General features: G+C 35.2%; 1 protein-coding gene across 1 annotated transcript in view; it reads left to right on the top strand.

Moving 5' to 3' along the window:
- The window catches only part of LOC112051394 (uncharacterized), a gene marked incomplete in the record, with an annotated part of 14,989 nt that extends 1,127 nt beyond the window's left edge, over nt 1–13,862 (top strand). Inside the window, 5 exon segments of the mRNA XM_052889329.1 lie at nt 2,591–2,890; nt 8,318–8,368; nt 9,617–9,731; nt 11,564–11,746; nt 12,313–13,862. Coding sequence (XP_052745289.1) covers nt 2,666–2,890; nt 8,318–8,368; nt 9,617–9,731; nt 11,564–11,746; nt 12,313–12,689 — 951 coding nt within the window.
- Between the last annotated feature and the right edge of the window lie 722 nt (nt 13,863–14,584).

Below are 14,584 nucleotides of genomic sequence, written 5' to 3'. Positions count from 1 at the left end.
CCTCAAACTAACAAACAATTATCACTTTTCATTTCGAAACTTTTTTTTCATTCTACAAGTTAGTCCTTGACTACAATTGAGATTTTTAACTGGTGGGAGGCTTCGGCCGTGGCTGGTTACCACCCTACCGACAAAGACGTACCGCCAAGCGATTTAGCGTTCCGGTACGATGTCGCGTAGAACCCGAAAGGGGTGTGGATTTCATCCTCCTCTTAACAAGTTAGCCCGCTTCCATTCTTAGATTGCGTCATCCCTTACCATCAGGTGAGATTGTAGTCAAGGGCTAACTTGTAAAAAATATATAAAAAAAGATATTTTATCTAATACAAAACTAGAAGTTGTTGACCATTTTTTACACCATTCAACTACACAAAAAGGTATTTTTACGGAGCTCTTTATCCTTTAAAACGAACACAATTACAAAGTTTATATTTTTTAAAAGAACGTTTGTCATATCTTTTTTTTAATAAGACAAATATTCCCATTCCCCGCTAACTAGTCGGGAAAGACTGTGTTAGGAGTGGGTACGACAATAGTCCAACGGGGCGGGGATCGAACCACCACCCCTCGGTGATGAGTCCGACCGCTCTAACCGTTGAGCTATTGAGACTCTAATGTAGGTGGATATATCTAAATCTATACTAATATTATAAAGCTGAGGAGTTTGTTTGTTTGAACACGCTAATCTCAGGAACTACTTGTCCGATTGGAAAAATTCTTTCAGTGTTAGATAGCCCATTTATCGAGGAAGGCTATAGGCTATATATTTGCCACGTATTGCTACGGGAACGGGAACCACGCGGGTGAAACCGCGCGGCGTCAGCTAGTAAAATAATATTAGCATTTATGATTCACATTCAGTACGCAATAAAATCACTGCTTACCGTCCTACATAAAACATCTTTGACTAAACTTTCGCGTCACGTAAACATCTCGCAGTTCGGACTTTACCCAGCGGACGAAGTTATTTTCAGCTGAAAAACTTCGAAACAATCCCGATCTTATTGTCTTAACAACAGAGGTCATAATCCTTTGCACACAACAATAGGAATTTTGGGTAAAACAATGTACCGTACCTAAATACCCGATCTACTGAGATTTGCATTTGATGTCAAATTTTTTCCTGTGAACTTTTCAGACAGTGAATAATGAACTTTCTAGCGTTGATAATAAGTTTGATAATTAAAAAGCTCGCGGTGTTGGCGCAAACACAATACATTAGTCATGTCTCGTCGATGGACTACTGACGTCAATATTATTACGTACTCATAGTTTTTCGCGAGAAAATTCTGTTTTCCAACAACAATTTAATGCTAAATTAGCAATGACAACTCAGCTGTTTACTCGTAGGGGTAAATAGATTTTTTCTTTAATGCTAAATTAGCAATGACAACTCAGCTCATGTTTACTCGAAGGGGTAAATAGATTTTTTCTTTAATGCTAAATTAGCAATGACAACTCAGCTCATGTTTACTCGTAGGGGTAAATAGATTTTTTTCTTTAATGCTAATTTAGCAATGACAACTTAGCTGTTTATAGTAGGGGTAAATATATTTTTTTCGGAAAACAGAGAGACGGTTATCAATAAGACGTGCATATTTTTTTATGTTTATAGCTAAAACGCTATTTTTTTCATTTTCTCAGTACCAATATTAGTCACACAAAAGTAAAAAGAAAAACAGTGGACAAGGAACCACTTACAAGAGACCTTTGCCAGTGACCCTTGGCAGTGGAAGAGGTTGTAAACAGAAGAAATGGATAGGTACAACAAGTAAAGTGGGGAAACATAATATTATAATTACTAGCTGACGCCGCGCGGTTTTACCCGCGCGGTACCGTTCCCGTAGGAATACGGGGATAATACATAGGCCTACACCTATACCTATAGCTTTCCTCAATACATGGGCTATCTAACACTGAAAAAATTTTTCAAATCGGACCAGTAGTTCCTTAGATTAGCGCGTTCAATCAAACAAACTCTTCAGCTTTATAATATTAGTATAGATACTTAATGGGTATTTAATAAAATTAATATTATTAAATACTAGCGGACGCCCGCAACTTCGTCCGCGTGGAATTCAATGTAAACTTTCAACCCCTATTTCGCGACTTGAGTGGTTAGATACAAAAAAATCCTGAATCACATTATATTTCGTATATTTTTAGTTATTTTAGGGTCAAAAAGTACCATATGTTCTGCTCCAAGGTCCTATTTACCAAATATTAAAATTCATCTTGATCGGTTCAGCCGTTAAGCCGTGAAAAGGTAACAGACAGACAAACAAACAGACTTAATTTCGCATTTATAATATTAGTATAGATATATGGTATAGCTTAGGCAATAAATGAAATGAAATATAACCTATATCACTGCCAAAGAATTGAGACGAATTTAATGATATCTCATTATGTTGAAATCATTGCCGTCAATCCAACTTATTATGACTGTGTAGCGTGACAAAGAATAAATATAAATATAAATAAGCTGGAAAAACATATTTAATTATTACAATTCATAAACGTAGCATTAACTATCTATGTAGTATTGGTTAAATAGTAATCAAGCCATTAAATCATTTTAAAGTTTCAGTGTAATTTAACGAAGAATACGACAAGTGACTCACAAGTGTAAAAAGTGAAAAGTGCAAAAGTGTAAACAGTCAACATGATGACGATAAGTGAGAGCCAGTTCTCCTCCAACAAGAGGTCCAGCATCCACAAGATCAACGACCGCGTGGTACACAGGGACAGCTTCGATGACTGCACCAGCTCGTCCAGCGTCAACAGTTCCCTCATCACCAAACGAGGGTTCAAACCCTCGGACATGTTTGACCCCAAAAAAAAAGAGTTCCTAACCAACCTCAGCTATAAGCTTTTCCCTGTAAGTTGGGTAAGTCGAATCTGTTCCTTTTAGACCTAAGCCACATAAGCTTCTAACCGGAGTGTAACAAGGAGGCGCATTGGAACCTATGCTATTCGGTATTTATGTATTTATTTACAGCTGTATAATTACACAAGAAGATATATTACTAGAAAACTAACAAAGTTTACAAACAATTTTGCAATTCTAGGAAGTACAGTTTATAGCAGAATGGACTAAAGACGTCAATGAAATCGAAGTGCCAAATAATGAAATCATAAAACTTAATTTTAGTATAACACTTAGCAACTTATTTTAAGTTACAATTAAAATACAGGGACAAGATTATAAGTTAAAACATAACGGATTTAGTTTTGGCGTTCACTAGTTATAAATAAACAAACATTAAATAAAGTTTCTAAAGTTATAATCAAATGTTAGATTTATTATTTGTATGTCCATCGCGTTATTACGACTGCATTTAATGTTGCTGGCCGGTTTCCAGAGCCTAGTGGAAATAGATTGTTCCTTGAACGCATTTGGTTGATACAATTGTTGTAATACGTTGTATCTGATGCTAGTGGATAGGAAAATGACAAATATAAAAGCCAAGCGTTAATTAATTTATGTCCTACGCACGGCTCTCATCAGGTAAATTTTTCACATGACAATTATTCTTTAAAGAACCGTCCGTTTGCCCTACCATCTACAGCATGGGTATATTCAAGTCAAGAGTGAATAGGCATCTTCTAGGCAAGAAAGTTCCAGCATAGGCTGCATCATCGCTCAATATTAAGCATGATTGTAGCCAAGCGCTCGCGTAATGTAAAAAAACAAGGGGTTAAGGGGTTCAATCACAATTTAATTGTTTATCCGCGTACAATTTAATGACAAATAATAGCATAATATTAGAAACATCAATATAGAAAAGTGCCGCTGTCACTTTAATAATCCAATTTGAAGGAACTAAAACTTATATCTATTTCTTTGTTAAAAATTCTTTTAAAACTAACAGAAAATATTACATCAGTTTTTCTTAATTTATTTATTATTTCTCTATCTTCAAAGCTTTCTTTTACCCAATCTTTAAAAATGGGTTAAAAATAATTTTCCTCTCTGTCCACCGATGATGTTTTTACGTTCATACTGACACGTCATGTCAATGACACTTCGACTTTCTCAAAAATCAATAGTTGGCGGGAAGTCAAAAGTTTACAGAAACAGGTCGAGTCATCGCACTTCCTCTAAACTGTAGTCTAATCTCTAAAATCCACTCAGGAAGTGTGACTGAAAGAGACTTTAGTTAAAGTGTTACAGAAATATGTCGAAAAAATAGTTCAGTCAGTTGTTAACTTAAACCGTGGCTTAGTTCGATGATAGTTTTTTTTTTTATTTCTCGGGAACTGTCCTTGTAGCCAAGTGGCGCGTCGATTCTCTTTCGACGATCGCAAACGCTTCGAAAACTAGACATTTGCTATCGACAGGTCACGTGATCAAGATCTGTCATTCTCATACAGTTTTCTAATTTTCGAAGCGTTTGCGATCGTAGAAAGAGAATCGACGTGCTACTTGGCTACAGGGGCTGTTCTGTTAAGTTTTTGAGTTTTGAATGGTTATCTACCGACATCACACCACTTCAATGGTATTAAATTATTTGAGTCCAATAGCCAGGAAAATATTCTTAAATTGCCTCTTAGTGACTCTAAATCTGTAAAGTGAATATCAGCAGACCTAAAATCATTTTAAAATGTTGTTTTGAAAAATATAAATAAAAACCTAGGAACTACCGGGGTTTTCGGGAATCCTAAGGTATAAAATTTATTGCGATACCTAAATGTTTTTTTCTCATCTTTAGCCTCCAAGATTAGATCCACAATCCTATCCATTAATAAGAACCCTAAAATGCATAGGGATCAACCTCTGTTTCTGAAAAAACAAATGCTTTTTATTGACTTTAGTTAATTTACATTACATTATCATTATCATTGAGACTGTGAAGTATTTGATTGATTTTAACTCAAATGATCTCTGAGTGCTCTCAATCCCTGGTCATTGACCCCGCAGCCGCCAACACGTTCGCATTTTTTTTTCGTAAAAATAACCTCTCGAGTGGGTATGTTTAGTGTTGGATTAAAAATGCTGGCCCGGTTTTAACTCTAAGTTCATTAATCTTAACATCGAATTTGTTTCCAAAGCTCTTTGATGACCTTTCTGACTGCACTTTTAATGTGGGATTGGCATTCTCGCCTCACATTTTTATCTGCATCGAGAGACGAGACGAATATCTTAGCATTCCATGGATTCACCGTGCGGGTGCCGGGTCCTTCGCGTGGTAGAGAGAAAAACTCCGAGCAGAGTCCTGAACTTGTGATTACAGGATGTAGGGTTAAGGAATTTCTTGACGATCGATCAACACTCCCCGTTCTCTGCTCGTGTTGTTCTCCCTGCCTTGCCAAATTTGGTAAGATCCTATTAGAGCTTTGGATACTCGTTCTAATATAGAACTAGCTGCACTTCTAGAGAGGCCAAGGTCTTTAAGCAAGTTATAGAGAGATTTTGCTGGTAATCCTCTCGCACCTACTTCTACGGCGTACAGACTAACTACATGGCCATTTTTAGTTAGTTCATAAAGTTTCGTCAATTATTTAAATAAATAAATGACGAAACTTTATGTTCCAGCCTCCAGCATTTCAATTTTTTTCTAAAAATGAAGCTTCAGATAGTCAGAGATGATTTCTTCAGTGTCTTCTAAATATCTCCATCAAATTTCTTTGTGGTATTTTCTACCTTCTAATAATGCCTTTCCTCTTTATTCGTCGACGCATTCCTCTTACGCATTGCGAAGATTTGTCATGCCGTTTGTTTACCTCACCACCAACACAGTTTATTTCAACTTCAACTTCAAGTTTACTTTATGTAGGTCCTTAACATACGTTCTCACTGCACTACACAAACAGGCTGCATATCGCACTGACTTACCATCAAAAGTTGTTAATAGTTGTACAATATTTTGTTTTCAAATATTTATTTGATTTTACAATCCCAGCCATGCGTATGAGATAAGAAAATGCAAAGAATTTCGTCTATTAATTGTTTTATTGCATACTATCTATGCTGTATGCATATGCTATTTGAATTATTTTAAACTACGTTAACACCTTGCAAAGAGCTTTTTTTTTTCAAAATGAACCAGAGAATTACTTAGTCACTGTTGCACTGATCGGTTTCCCGAATGACGTCAAATCTGTTCTGCTGACACATTTATCTGACAATTAATTAGGGATCTGATAGGCTCGAGTGGTCGGCAACTCGCTGCCAACGATTTGCGCACCGTGTAATTAGAGGTTACGTGATAGTACATGAACTATTTGTGTAGAAACTAATTTTTGCTAAGAATTCATTTTGTCTGGATTAAGGTTTTTCCTCAGTCTACTCAGGAAGAGTGACTTTAGAAAACGATTTTAGTGGTGTTTCTAACTAGCTTTAGGGTTTTCCATGTTCTGTGTTGTTGACACATTTATCTGATAATGAGTTTTGAAATTGAAAAGCGTTTTGGGAACTTTAGAGGTACCCACACTGAAATAAAGTAACTGTTAAGTTTAGATATATGTATATTGTATGTCACCCGAAAATTGTAATCTATCTCGCGAGATTGTGATGGACTGTCTAAATATTGTGAACTGCAACATACTCCTTCTTAGGTATCACAATATCGTCCAAACTCAACTTTGGAAAATGTATTGAGTCCAATGCAGAAACAGGTGGTAAAAATCTCGATATCCTCAAAAACGTGAAGTCCTCAGAATCGATCTAGTTCCTCTTCACCTTTTTAACATAGAACGGCCAGGCGTCGCAGAGATCTGCATCCGTTCGTAGTTAATATCCCGAGGACACGTACGAAGCGTTTCGGCACTTCGTTCCTGATCTGTACTGCGAAGTTATGGAATACCCTTCCGGCTTTCGATTTCCCTACCACCTACAACATGGGTATATTCAAGTCAAGAGTGACTTGGCATCTTCTAGGCAAGCGCGTTCCACCATAGCCTGCATCATCGCTTACTGTCGAGCATGACTGTAGCTAAGCGCTCGCCTATATTACGTGAAAAAGCCTATATAACGTGAAAAAAAACACCATTATTGAAAGCTTATCGGGTCTAACAATTCCCGCCAAGAATGTTACCAATAATCTCTCGAGTGGCAGAGAATAACCTTCTGCGAAGTCCCGGACTTGTGGCCGATGGATATAGGGTTAAGGACGTCGGAAGGAACCCTCCTTCCCTCCTTCAATCTATATGAAAATTTAATTTTAGTCTTTCTTGTCAAAATATGAAATATCTATTAAATATATATTAAGGAGTATGGACGTCAATCATCATCAAAGAGTTGGTAAAAACATATTACACTCATAAGCTGTGACCTCAATTTCAAAATTTAAAAGAAATACGTTCAATTTCTATAATAAATTAGCATAACATCTGTTGGAACTGGGCCAAAAGCACTATAAAATGCTCTATAAACCGATATTAATCGAAGTACACTTTAATGTAGATTATATTTCGATATGAATAAAGTACCATACCGCTTGCAACATTAAATAATAGTCGTAAATAGTTTGTTTCAGTAATATTTAAGCGAAAGACATCTTCTACGTCGCTAGCCTATTCTAGCTAAGCTACGATATTAATATGTCAATGACATTTTATTGAACCCAAACAGGCATATGACCTAAACAATAAATAAACAAATTCTTCGTTTTAATAACAATATTTAATAATATTGGATAGAAGCAGGCGTTACTTTGCGGAAGTTCATCATGATTATATAATGATTTATTTATTTTGCTATCATCCGCAAAAATTCGGCGAACCCATGCGACAACGTCACCCAGGTCGATGTTGAGAGATGTTGACTCTACAACGTGCAATTGCACGTTGTAGAGTCAACATCTTCTGAGGATGCTCCGGTTTCGGGGTGAAACGTACGTAGAGAGTATTTTGTCGGACCTGGGTGACGTTGTCGCATGGGTTCGCCGAATTTTCGCGGATGATAGCAAAATAAATAAATCATTATATAATATTTAATAAATTATTCATTTCTTGACTGGAGCAAAGAATTAATGAGGAAGGAACTGAGCCCCTAGCCAATTTTGCCGCCGCTTTGAAAATGACAAAATGTATGAAAATGACATTATCGACAGGTCACGTGATCGGATCTGTCAATCCCATACATTTGTTAGTTTTCTTAGCGTTAGTGTCATGGGCTCATGACAGTATTTAGTATATTGAGTTTTTGAGCAATCCATGGTAGCGCCGTAAATATGTTCCTGTATCTACAAAATTGCTTTATTAATAATATACTTTGTGTGTAAAAAAAATTTGGGAAATCTTATATTTACGACTTGGTATATCGATATTTAAGTGATGTACATAATTCTAACATGTTTTATCGATAATACAGAACGATGAAGACTTGTCCGGGATTGAATTGCCTCCACCGGAGTATATCCTTGTAAGACTGTCCGCAATTTTGCATTCTCGTGGTCATTGCCATCACCTGTATATACTTGTCATAGTTTGTAAAATGTTTTAGTAAAGACAAAAAGTACTACAAAATTTTAAAAAAAAAATTTTCATGTACGAATATTATGAAATTATATTATGTTAATAACAATACCGCAGCTTTGAATTGGTTTTTTTTTTATAACATTTATTGTTTTGGTTTTTTTTTCTAATATTTGTACAAAGTTTTCTAACATCTCATTCGGCTTAATAAAAAATGCATCTTTGGCTGCTTTTTTGGAAAGTTCTCGGATGCTTTAACATGAGCATCTGGGTATGAATTAAAAAAAAAAATACTGAAGAAATGGCTTTGGAAGTCTAGGTAGTTAGGTAGATACTCTACCTAACTTCTAGGTCTAGCAATGCGCCTAGATACCTTCTACTTCTAGTCCTAGGTATCTAAGGCATCTTATAGTCTAGTGTATTGAATATTTGACGGCCGCGTGGCGCAGTGGGTAGTGATCCTGCTTTCTGCATCCACGGTCGTGGGTTCGATTCCCACAACTGGAAAATATTCGTGTGATGAGCATGGGTGTTTTCCAGTGTCTGTGTGTATTTATACATTATATAAGTATTTATATGTAGTATATAAATGTATATGAATATTATAATATCAACTATCTTAGCACCCATAACACAAGCTACTCTGTATGCTTACTTTGGGGCTAGATAGTGATGTGTATTGTTTAAGTATATTTATTTAAGTATAAGTATATTTAAGTATTTTATTGAAGGTATATATACTAAGAAATACTAAGAAGTACTGTGACAGTGCTGTGACATAATACTATTTTTAGTCCAATATTGCACTATGATTTTGAGAATTTACTCCGATTTTTTTTTAATTTGGCGGGCGATTTCAGTCTCTACGTTCATTAGCCAAACCCTAGTGTAACATTATAAATACCATAATTTGCAGAAGTTTCAGAGACAATACATCTCTGCTTTATATTTTTTTTATTTCGTTGATTCTGAATTTAGAACGTATTTTAGAAATTGATTCTGTGGTTAAAGCATTCTTGAGCTTTATGTATTGTCTATGATATTGCAAAAGACTAAAAGAAAATAGACAGAGCATTCGCATTGTAAATAAAAGAAATATGAATGTGGATTTACTTTAGTTTAGAAGATAGTCTACCATTATCTTTAATAGAGACCGCATTGAGAATGTTTTAATTAATAAAGTATTAATTTGCAGGAAGACTTGGAAAACAAACCGATCATCGTCGGTGATAAGGAGGTGGACTTAAACAAGATATTCACTCCAGCAGCTGATGCTGAGGAGCATATCATCAAAAAAGATAAGAAATTTGGTAAGTGTCATGACTAAAGTTAAGAAACTACCCTTTAGTACTTCTCCAATAAACTACTACAATATGTAGCTATAGACTGAGAGGTCTAGAGTTTCACCCGAAACTCTTAAAGTTACTCATTGAGTTTTCTTTTTGGTTTTAGTGGCAAACTGTAGTTAAGAAATTCACATTTAAGTAAGTGCATTATTTTTTAAATTAGTGAATACTTGAGTTATAACCATCACCATTAGGCAATATTTCATGGCTTGACAGAGGCTTTTTTCTTATAGGAGAGTAGATTTATAACTTGAACCGATTATGCTGATTCGATACGAATTGTCGGGTGATAATGTTTGAATCTGTAACTAATAACTATTGCTATCAGTTGACCGGGACTGACGTTTTAAAGTGTTCTCCGAGGAATGGGGATGTTACACAAGCGGCTCACTACCTCTAGGCATAGTGAAAATATCTTGAAAAAAAAAAACCGAATATTTACTACTAAGTGTCTGTGATATTTCTATATGAAATAGATTTGTGTTTTACCGCGTTCAATCTCGCTTGATGGTAACTGTAGATGTGAGTCTAGAAGATACTCATTCATTCTTGTCTTAAAGGTGCCCATGTAGTAAGAACCAGGAAACATCAACTTCGAGAGAGAGTTGCATACCCTAGCCATGCGTACATAAGAAATGAAGAACGTGAAAACATTTCAACGACTTCTAGGATTGACATTTCCATTAGGTTAAAGGCTCATTTAAACAAACAATAGTCATAAATATAAATAAACATTTAAAAATAAACTAAGATATTGACACAATGTAACATCTGCCCAAGTTGAATAATGAAGAGCAAGGCGAGACTGTTGGACTGCGCCATTCTCAAATATAAATAGAGATGTAAAAATAAACAACATGTTCTCTCGATCTTGCCTCGATCTCACCTTCGCGTCTCTGTTCACAAATCTGAGAACTGAATTTACTTTATCATCTACTATAAAAACATATCCTAAATACACACGCTAGGCATTCGTCAGTACTGAAAATGCGATGATTTCACCAGCACGTATCAATTTTAATAGACACGCCAAAGTGATGTAGATGACCTTGGAATAATCGTTGAGGTCGTATATATGGCAGACTTTTTTATGTTGTTTTTTATATTAGGTACATATAGTTATGGTAATACGCAGATGCCCCATTAAAAAACCATTGCCTATAATAATAGAACATACCTTCGCAAACCACGCAAGAAACACATCTAACAATATCCTAATAAATGCTAACCCGAGGAATAGAAGTTAAGGTGAAGAAGAAGAGAAGGTGTTAAGCACAGCATAGCATTATTGCATTGACTTCGTTAGTAACTGTGACGCGGTAAAAGTGTACAAGTAAGGTTCTTTCCTAGAAACGAAATTTGTTATACTAATATCACCATCTAGTGGCAAACTGGCAAACAAGGAAATTGTCTAGGACTCTGCTTAATTTAAAAGCCTCTGAGCTTAATTTTTAGACTGAAACAGTGCAATACTGTTTGGTCACGAAAATAAGCACGCAGCTAGTAATTACAGTGTAAAGAAATTTGTTACGGAAATTGGCAATTTTCTTGCACCACCACCGGTTTACCCGCGTAGTTCCCTTTCCCGTGGAAATACAGGTACAAAATAATGGATATGTTACTCACTCACACTCACATGTTCTCTATTAATGAAAGAATTTTTGAAATCGATCCAGTACTTTCAGCACCATCATATTAAACTAATAATCAAAACCTCTTATTTATATTACTTTATATTTTGAAGATGAACGGAATATTATTATTATTATCTCACCAATAAAAACATCTTATTGCAGAAAAAACCTTCGCATCATCAGCGTTCTACGTCCCCGGCGTCCACCCCACGGTTAGAGAACAGATGGACCTCGCGCGAGCGATCTCCAAGTCGCTGTCAGACTCGAGCAACCACATGAGCAAGGGGCAGAGCATGTATGTCAACAGGAAGAAACGTTCCGTCAAATGGGTGCACGAAGGACGAGGTAACATTTGTTTTTTTTTTAAATGATGAAAGCTCTTGACTGCGATCTTATGTGTTGATTGTGATGATGCAGTCAAAGATGTAAGCGAAATCAAGTTTATTCTACCCATACCTCTGTCAGTTTCTACACGGTATCGTACGGGAACGCTCACTCGCAGTATACAATAAGTTTATACTGCAGTACAGTCCTTGTGGAGGGTACAGGTAGAGAAACTATACGATTTCCACATATCTGAATAGTGCACTAAACCATTTTTTCAACATTGAAGCTTAAGCTAAGTAACCTTAGTCAAAATTAAATATCACGTGTCTAAAACGGTGAAGGAATAACATTGTGAGGAAACCTGCATAACAGAGAATTTTCTTAATGTTCTGCGTGTGTGTGCGGCTAATCCGCATTGGGCCAGCGTGGTGGACTATTTGACTTTACTTATAATTTACAAATTAAGCCTGTAATTTCGTATTAATAATACGTTAATCTTGTTTGAACTATCGTTGTACCTGAAAAAACGGAGCGTCTCTACACTAAAGATATATTTTCTAACAAGATTACGCCTTACTTTCCAGGGCGCAACACATCAAACCAATGTACCACAGCAACACCAGTCGCGAACCACGATACGCCGTACCGTCCACCATCGAGTCTGCGAAACCAAAAAACATACCCAAAATCCGCTCTCAAACATTCGTCGAATATACCAAAAATGGAACCATTTCCGCTAACACCTCCAACAATAACGGTCCAAAATGTCGAATTGCCCGTACCTTTAGCACCAACTAAACTAAACGATGTCTATGCCTCACCAAAGAGCCCTCGTTTACCTTTAGTCTCTGGACCGAATTTTAACGTAGCGCCGCGCGGCTGGGGTGAGATGAAGGACTACTACAGACCTGTAACACTAGATGGCGTTGGAAACGCTAAACCTGATTACACAGATTATTAAGTTCTTAAACTATAAACAATAATAAGTTAAGCATGGATTGAGTATTCGTTATGCCTAACTCCGATTACCTAATAAATTAAAATAAATTAAATGTTTTTTAGATAGAAATGAATGAAACGGATATTAGTTGAATTCATTCTTAATCTTATACCTAAGACCCAGAATTTAAGGTTTTGCAACGTAAAATTGGATAGGTATATTTTCGTGTAATAAAGTCATATTTTTTGAATATGAATTATTTTAATGGTAATTCATCATCATCATCATCATATCAGCTGATGGACGTCCACTGCAGGACATAGGCCTTTTGTAAGGACTTCCAATCAAAGATTACAGTGTATATTGCTTCCAATCATCACGATACTGAGCCACCTGCATCCAGTGAATCCCTGCGACTCGCTTGATGTCATCAGTCCACCTGGTGGGGGGTCGGCCAACACTACGCTTACTAGTGCGGGGTCGCCATTCCAGCACTTTGGGATAATAATGATAATTAATTAACAATTAATTTAGTGTTTTGTAAAAAGCTTACGAATATACAATTCTTACTACAAGTTACTACCTGGTTTTATAAGAAAATTTAAGCACATTTTCTAATTTTTCATAGTCAGTGTAAATCTATTTTTAAGTACTATATACTTATTCGTCTTTGGTTTAAGCATATTCCCTAATTTTGAATCTTATGGCTTAATAGATACTCAATAATTTATTATGTAAATGTAAATTAATTGGTTATATTTTTTTAATTATAATCAAAAAATAAAGAAAATGTTAATTAACATTCGGAAATATTGGCACAGTTTTACACAAAGTAAAACGAATTTAATTTTTCGAATATGTATTAAAATATTTTGTAATAGGACATACTTCGATTCTTTTTTTAATTTTAAGCATTTACAATGCGTACCAAATAATTGCTATAATGATCGTTTTAATTTTATTAATAATAAAGTGTATACCTATTGAATCATGTATAATTATTTTTAAAATATTAAGGTAAGTTAACGATTTAGTCCACTAACTAGTCATAATTTTACTTTAGTATAATTTAATTGTGAGATAATAATGATAAAAGTATCAACTATAAATAAAAAATTAAAAAACAAGAGAATAATTTAATATTGTTAAAATTTAAAATAAAAAATAATAATTATTAATTTAACTTATTTTAAGAAACATAACCGTAGAAAATAAGTTTATTAAGTTTTTTCTTTAAGTTTATTGAATATTTTATTCGTGTAGTTATTATAATTTCATTTATTTTATGTGTCTGTGGTATTTTATTTATCTACTTATTAAAAAAATATAGAGGTTTATGCGTTTTTAATTTTAATCTGACGTAAACCACATTTGCTTGTAAAGTAAAACTAACATTTTAAAAATATAAAGAAATAAAATAATAGACGTAATAAAAAATCCAGCTGGCCTATTCACTAATTTGGTCTAACAACCTATTATAACAAACATCAAATTAACTGACAAATGTTATCTACCTTCTGTATGATGTCCACGAAGGGTTGTCAGTAGGAACCGGATGACATTTGTTACATATAATCTGAATTTCGTATAAAGGGAGGAAAGTCATATTACTAGAAAAATTTTGAATGTGCAAGTGGAAGGTCATAAGAGGAGAGGAAGGCCAAAGAAGAGATTGTTGGATTGTGTGAAAGAGGACATGTGTGTAAAAGGAGTGGATGATGAGTTGACGAGTAATAAAGACGAATGAAAAAGATTGACATATTTTTCCGACCCGACTTAAGTGGGATAAGGAGATGATGATGAGTCTGAATTTCGTATAAGTCATTTAACATGTTTGTTGTCAACCCAAATTCGGCTCACTTCTGAGCTCGAGTCTCCTCTCAGAATGAGAGGGGTTATTCCAATAGTCCACCACA

The sequence above is a fragment of the Bicyclus anynana genome, chromosome 25 (assembly GCF_947172395.1).
Source record: "Bicyclus anynana chromosome 25, ilBicAnyn1.1, whole genome shotgun sequence".
NCBI lineage: Eukaryota > Metazoa > Arthropoda > Insecta > Lepidoptera > Nymphalidae > Bicyclus > Bicyclus anynana.
Note: the sequence above shows the minus strand (reverse complement) of the source record. Positions and strands in the feature narration are given on the sequence as shown.